The 7,514-nt window shown below is 52.9% G+C and overlaps 1 protein-coding gene across 2 annotated transcripts; it reads left to right on the top strand.

Annotated features, from left to right (window-relative positions):
- The first annotated feature begins 631 nt into the window (after positions 1-631).
- LOC136508273 (glycosyltransferase BC10-like) lies at positions 632-3,402 on the top strand. Of its 2 annotated transcripts, XM_066502926.1 has the most exons (3): positions 632-1,065; positions 1,465-2,028; positions 2,591-3,402. In XM_066502926.1, exons 1-3 carry the CDS (start codon positions 1,063-1,065, stop codon positions 3,245-3,247), a joined length of 1,224 nt encoding a protein of 407 aa, XP_066359023.1. In that variant the 5' UTR covers positions 632-1,062; the 3' UTR covers positions 3,248-3,402. The 2 variants fall into 2 exon arrangements, with proteins under 2 accessions (XP_066359023.1, XP_066359024.1); XM_066502927.1 differs by lacking the exon at positions 632-1,065 and having other exon boundaries at positions 1,078-2,028.
- Positions 3,403-7,514: the final 4,112 nt, after the last annotated feature.

Below are 7,514 nucleotides of genomic sequence, written 5' to 3' on the forward strand. Positions count from 1 at the left end.
AACATGTAGGCCATCGATATCATCTCCCACTAACTATCCACATCATATTTACAACTAATAACCATGTCATCCCATTATTTTGAATATCTCGATACAAGCTATCCACACCATCTCCACTTAATTTTATTCTAAAATTTTCACAATCTCAGTGGCAACGTGAGGGGTAACTTGTAATTAACACTTGCCTTTTGTTGCGACGTAAGAAAATATTGGTTGTTAATTGAATTTTTAAGCACTAGGATTATACTGGCAGGCACTAAATGAAATGGTAGGGGTAATTAGATTGAATTAATGATGAGAGAGGGAGGGTTAGATTATTACGTTACAAATGGATGTGACTGTGGACAGATTTTAAATGCTAAAAATGTGTATATTCATAAACGGAGGGAGTTTTATATACGGGACGATATTGATTTCATATCATGGAGCTGCTAAAAATTATTGCAAACCATGCATCGTAGGAATACGGGGGTATTTAGCCTCCTTAGGTCTTGTTTGGATGCATGTATATCTATCTTAATCCACATGTGTTGGAGTGGAATTGAATGGAATTTAATTCAATTACACTTCAATCCACTTCAACATATGTGGATTGAGATGAATACATACACATCCACTTACTAGGCTATGCTACGAGTGACGTGGTTTTAAAACTCCATCTTATTCTTTTTGGCAAGGAGGCCTGGTTATATATACATGGACATAGAGGGGTTTATTTGTAAAAAGAAATAGAGAGAAACGAGCGTATGACTAGTAACCACTCCTTGCTGAAAACTGAAAAGCGTGTGATCGCTGATTCTGATTTGGACTGCACCGGTGCACCTCCTGCCTGGCTGCCTGCCCACGCACACCGGAGAGCAGCGACCTTTCCAGCGCCCCCGCCCACCTCCTCTGCCCTGCGTTGTCGTCTCCGTCTCTCTCTTGTCGCCGGGCTGGATTAATCGGTCGGTCGCGCCCGCCGATGAGCTGCTGAGCTGAGGCCGGCCGCCGCGCGCCGCCCGCGGAGAAGACGAAGACGACTCCTCCTACGCTTTCCTCTTTCTTAAATTGAAGCAGCATCTCATGGTACGGTCCATCCTTCCCAGTACTCTGCTTCTTAGCAACCACTTTCCTTTTCCTGCTGTGGCGTTGTGATCTCATCGTCTTCTCCGCCGGCGGGGCGTCGCACCGCGTGAAGCTGCGTGCGTTCGTCATCTTTATGCGTTTCTTGCCGCGTCGTCAACGAATCCATGATTCCTCCTATCCTCCTCCCTTCCCTGCGCAACGAAAAATGTTCTTTTTTTGGTCCTTCACAAAGAAAACCGCTGTTCCATTCAGCTTCAGTTCAGAAATAACCGCTGCTCTGCTGTTACCAACTTCCTTCACGATCGACCAATCCGAAGCTTTCATCTTCTGATTCCATAGCCTCTGCAATTCTAAATTTCCCCTACGAATTCTTGTCTGAAAAAAAATCTCTCCTTTCAGCTGATCGGCATGCCGCAGGGAGCAGCAGCAACAGCCGTGGACGGCACCGGCAAGGACGGCGGCGGCGGCGGCGGCACCAACCCCAGCACCGCCCGGCCGGCGGCGGCGCTGCCCCTGAAGCTCCTCCGCCCTCTCCTCCTCGTGGCGGTGCTCGGCACGGGGTTCCTCGCCGTCCTGGTCCTATTCCTTGGCGGCCCCGCCTACTCGCCCATGCTCCCGCGTCTCCCTGCCGCCGCGGACGCCCTGCCGGCGTCGGCGGGGAAGGCGCCGCTGGAGCGGTGGGTGCGGGCTCCCGCGTCCGCGTGGCACAACATGACCGACGAGGAGCTGCTGTGGGCGGCGGCGTGGCGGCCCAGCGTCCGGCGCTACCCGTACCGGCGGACGCCCAAGGTGGCCTTCATGTTCCTCACACGCGGCCCGCTGCCGCTGGCCCCGCTCTGGGACCGCTTCTTCGCCGGCGCCGGGGACGCCGGGCTCTTCTCCGTGTACGTGCACGCCACGCCGGGTTACCGTCCCGACTTCCCGCCGGCGTCCGCCTTCTACCGCCGCCTCGTGCCCAGCCAGGTACGCTGCAGTACGCCACGCCACGGCTCCTCTTTCGTTGACGTGTGCTTGCTCGCAAGCTGTTTTGCTTTGACGATCCGGCCAACCATGTCCGTCCATGTTGCACGGCGCGAACGCGAGTACGCGACGGCGAAAATTAGGCACGCACGTCGCACGGTCTGGGTCGTGGAATGTGGATGGATGCCGGAGAGGGGAAAGTTTTTTAGTCAGAGCTGAAAATGACGGCCATTTAAAAACTACTAGCCCTTCTCCGTCCTGTCCTGTATATCAGAAATTGAGGTGCCGGTCAATTTGATGCGACGCAACGAGATGAGATGGCATCACCATTGAATCTTCGCCCTTTGACATCATCGTTATACAAGCTCCATCGATATATAGGCCCTTTCCCTAAAATTTGGCTGATACGGCTGCGGATGCTGATTTGTTATAAAAGAAAAATACTTGCGTAATCTCACTTTCGCTTTCTAGATATGATCACTGCTGAAAATTCTCTGCTTTATTTCCAAACGCAAAGTGAGCTGCCAGTGACTGACCACTGCACTGCATATATAAACAAACACAGGTGGCGGCGTGGGGCCAGGTGAGCATGTTGGACGCGGAGCGGCGGCTGCTAGCGAACGCGCTGCTAGACCCAGCGAACGAGCGCTTCGTGCTGCTCTCCGAGTCGTGCGTGCCGCTCTACGGCTTCCCGGCGGTGTACAGCTACCTGACGCGGTCGCGGGCGAGCTTCGTGGGCGCGTTCGACGACCCGAGCCCGCACGGCCGTGGGCGGTACCGGGGCGGGCTGGCGCCGGAGGTGCGGCGGGAGCAGTTCCGGAAGGGCGCGCAGTGGTTCGAGCTGGACCGTGCCCTCGCCGTCGACGTGGTCGCCGACGACCGGTACTACCCCAAGTTCCGGGAGCACTGCCACGCGCCGTGCTACGTAGACGAGCACTACCTGCCGACGGCGCTCTCCATCGAGGCGCCCGCGCGGATCGCCAACCGCAGCGTCACCTGGGTCGACTGGTCCCGCGGCGGCGCGCACCCGGCCACGTTCGGGGAGAAAGACGTCGACGAGGAGTTCCTCAAACGGCTCACGGCGGCGCCCGGGAAGCGCCAGGGGAACTGCACCTACAATGGCCAGCCAGCGGAGGTGTGCTTCCTCTTCGCTAGGAAGTTCGCGCCCAGCACGCTGCGGCCGCTGCTCAGGCTCGCGCCCAAGTTGCTCGGATACGGCTGACTGTGACCGCTCTGCTCTGAATCTGAATCTGAATTTTCTCCTAGGTGACACAAGGAACCAGCATACTCTGCTTTAACAACTTTGTTTTACAATCTACTAGTATGACTAAACACATGTCGTTACAGTTGATTGGTATAAAAATGTACTCTAGACTCGATGATCGTCATCATGGATGTATAGATTTTCTGATGTGCGTTCCTTGCGTGAGAAAAGAATTCGGCCCCGTTCGTTTCGCTCAAATTTAGCTTATGCTGATGTTTATATAGAAATGCTGTGAGAGAAAAATATTGTTGGTACCTGCCTTTATTACATTTCACATTAAACAAATATAAGGAAAAAAACTGTAAACGCTTTAGGGCACCTTTGGACACAAGAATCTCGTAGGAATCAGTTCATTTTCACTGAAAAAACAATGAAAACACGAAATTTTCCTCCATTCCAGAGGAGGCTTTAACCTTGAACAAACCCAAAACACAACAGACGAAGGCCTCGAGGAGGTCTTGATAGTCAACGCGTACACATGGTCTTGGGCATTTGTCATGATGTCATTTACAGAGGAGGAGGTCATCAGTCATCACACCAACAAATAAATAACACCTCTGACAGAGTTGAGTCTAAGGGCAGTCCAATGGTGCATTGACGATGGTTTCTATTCTCATTAAATGACTTGCCACGTAGGCAAAACGTTGACATGGCAACGTAATTAATGAAGAAAGAGAGCAAAAATCATAGAAATGGTTTCTTCATGAAGAAACCAGGTCTACTCTTGACCCAATGCACCAAGAAACCATGAAATCGTCATTGGGAAGAAACCACCAGTTTCTAGGGAGCTCGTGTCACACTCCCATTTGAGGAAGAAGATAGAGTTGGGAGAGAGAAAGAGAAAATAATTATTACTCATAGAAACCATGGGTTGGAAAGCAGTACTTTTTTTTGTGCGGTATCCTATGTTATAGAAACTACTAGTTTCTTTCATTGGGACTGCCCTAAGACGACAGCTGCTTCTCGATCCACTCTAATCGAAATTTAAATGTCTTATTACTCAAGCAGAGTCACAATACAACAGATGAAGTGCAACCAGCAGCCAGAATGTGGAAAGAGAGATGCAGATATGAATGCCCATGCCATGGATCCAAGGATGACCGAAACTTGGAACTGGCTGCATACGAGAGACAAGTGATCATATCTGCTGCAGTAGTTCATAACTATCTCGAGCAGGATATGGCCACACCGCCAGCAGAAGATACTGCTGCCAATGAGCCTATTGCTAGGGCCTGTAACATCAAATGCTCATTTGAGAAGAAAACGTGGAGTAATAATAGTATGGCATTGCAGCAGCATTCATTTTGACACACATATGCCCGGAAAAAGAAGATGGGTCTTTGGTAATGCATGTAATTACGTCCCTAATAAATGTCTAAAAGGACATGAGGCACAAAAAAAGAGCTGTAAAATCTAAACTGTACTATAATACTGTGACAGGTTTTCTTTGCATTTCTCCAACTAAAACCATCCGGAACGTATAACTGGGATGGCAAGAATAGGCGTAAAAGTAATTAGATGTAAAATAAATAAATAAATAAATAAACTGATTATTCTGGACAGCCACATGCCTTTTTTTGTGTCTAATACTGCCCTAATTCTTTACTTTACTCAATCCTAGTTCCAATACAACATCTAAACATGATAACCACTGTCGGATATCTATACCCGGGTATCCGAGCCAAAGGATTAAAAAGCATCACGTCGCCTCATTCGATGGTTAAAGACGCAACTACGGCCTCGTCTGACTCCGAGGACGAGGTTTCCGCCTCTTCCGACCCCCAGGGGCCGGGCCACGCCTCGTCCGACACCGAGGACGAGGTTTCCGCCTCGTTCGACCCCTAGGGGCCGGGACACGCCTCGTCCGGTCTCATGGGGAGGGCCCCGGGGGTCGGATTCCGTCTCGCCCGGCTCCCAGGGAGAGATTTTTGCCTCGCCCCGACCAAAGCAGTGGTCCCAGGGTAGGGCTCGAACCGCTTCAACCACTACGGCATAGAGGCGCACGACTGGGAGCACGTCTCGGACACGTCCTGATGCGACTGGCGGTCGCATCGGGCCATGCTGGGAAACTCACGTCGCCCATCACGTCAACAGGCCAGCACTGTGCTGCCAACTCCTTGCCTGAGCACCGTCCAACGTCAGTTAACCGGCGTCAGTTGACTGGCGCTGTACTGCCAGCCCCTCGTGCGGCCTCTGTCAGGGGACCCTCTGACCATTCCGTCCGCTCGGATGGGACGAAAGACAAGAATGGCGCGCGATGCCCGCACATAAGCTGCAGCGGCCAACAGGACCCCAGTACAACGCCGCTGCCACCACGATCTACAGGGTTAGCGGGACCCACGCGAAGAGAAGGACGGCACACCTCCGGGAGCCTTATTTCTCTTTCCTTTTTTCTCTTCCCTTCAATTGTAACCCCTGCTTCCTCTTGACCTATAAAAGTGAAAGCAGGGCTTCCCACTAAGGGATCAGTTCATCGCACATCGATTCACCGCATATCACACCACATCCTTGGGAGCTCCTCCCTCTTTTGCCAGTTTGTAACCCCCTACTACAAACTCAGTGTTAGTAACACGAGCAGCTCAAAACTGGACATAGGGACATTCGGCCCGAACCAGTATAATCCTTATGTCCTCTTAGCACACCATCCGGGTCAGACGCACAATATACAAATTTACTCGTTGATGCTTACTCGAAACACCGACAGTCGGCGCGCCAGGTAGAGGACTTTTTGCACGTCTCGACATCAACACCAGGCCTCGAATGGCTAGTCACGACATCAGCTGGGTCCCGAGCACACACGTGCGCTTTGGGGACCTAGACTTCATCGTCACGGCAGAGGGAGAGCTGGCGCGAGTGCCCGTCATCGCTCAACCCCTCCACTCCGTCGGCCTCGGCACGATCGCCAAGGCGCTCAAGGAGCTGTAGCTGCATACGCTGGAGGCCCGCGCCCTTGGGAGCGGCTAGCTCCTCGACTTTGACTACGAGAGGTTGGAGCGTTAGCTCGGTGTCTTCCTAGAACCCCAACCGTCCTGGAAGGGCCTGCGCCACCTCACCTTCTTGTTCGCCAACATCATGGCACAACTTACCGGGGGAGAGACGCTCTCCCTAGAATACCTCATCTGGAGCACCCCGACAGTGCTCCCGTTCGGTCTTCGCAACACCATAGAGACCGCTAGCCACCTTGTGGCACAACGTATGATTCCATCCCCCGTAAACGATGAGTTCATGGGGGTGATCGAACACATCGCGGAGTCTTTCCATGACCTCCTCGCAAAGGAGCCAGAGTAGCTCTTGGCCTCTGACTCCAGCAGGGGGAGTTATCACCCCTCTCATGAATGCTTCATGATAGGTACCCTCAAGGGACACGTTGAAAGCATCCACGAGGAGGAGGCTACCCCAATGAATGACCTCGATGACGAGGTCGAGGGGGATACAAGAGCCCCACCCCGCCTATGAGTGGAGCAGCTGAAGGCCTGACACCTAAAGCTTGAGGAAGCGTGACTCCTGCTCGAGCAGGAACGCATAGAGCTCAATCGTGAGATTGAATGCCACGGAAACGGAGGACGCGCACATGCCATGGTCCATGACATGAACCAGAGGATCGTTGAGGACGATCAAGCTCTCCCGCCCTTCACCTAGGCAAGCCAGAACATCATTGTTGCAGTAGCTTTGCTCAGGGGGCTTTTAGAACCTGCAACACCCAAGGATCGACGGGCCTACCATGAGATTCGCACGCTGCTTAGGCATGCGGCTTGTGTAGCAGGTCGAGAGCTCGCTGTCTCAGTGGCGGGAGCTTGACACCAGCCAGCGCACGCCCTGAGTGCGGCCCAACAAGGACACATCAGTCCTCCAAGCGCCGCACAATGATAGGCCATGCATCATGGTTCTGGTGCAAGGGCACCTTGGCCGCAACTGTGACATGCGCGACACTCTCGACGCCCGCTGGTGTACCCACAATGATGCGGGGGAGGGGCCAGCCACGGTTACCACCCTCAATGGGGCAGATGCTATGACCACGAGGAGGACCGGAGTCATAGCCCTAATCCAACGAGGCCCTAGGCTTTCGGTTGGCATATCCTCAAGGCGGCACTCCCGCCCCGATATCGCCCGCCGACTAACGTCCCAAAATACTCTAGGCAAATGAACCCTAGCTTGTGGCTCGAGGACTACCGGCTCACATGCTGGGCCGGTGGTACGGTCAATGATGACTTCGTCATCCATAATC

The sequence above is a fragment of the Miscanthus floridulus genome, chromosome 15 (genome assembly GCF_019320115.1).
Source record: "Miscanthus floridulus cultivar M001 chromosome 15, ASM1932011v1, whole genome shotgun sequence".
Taxonomy (NCBI): Eukaryota; Viridiplantae; Streptophyta; class Magnoliopsida; order Poales; family Poaceae; genus Miscanthus; species Miscanthus floridulus.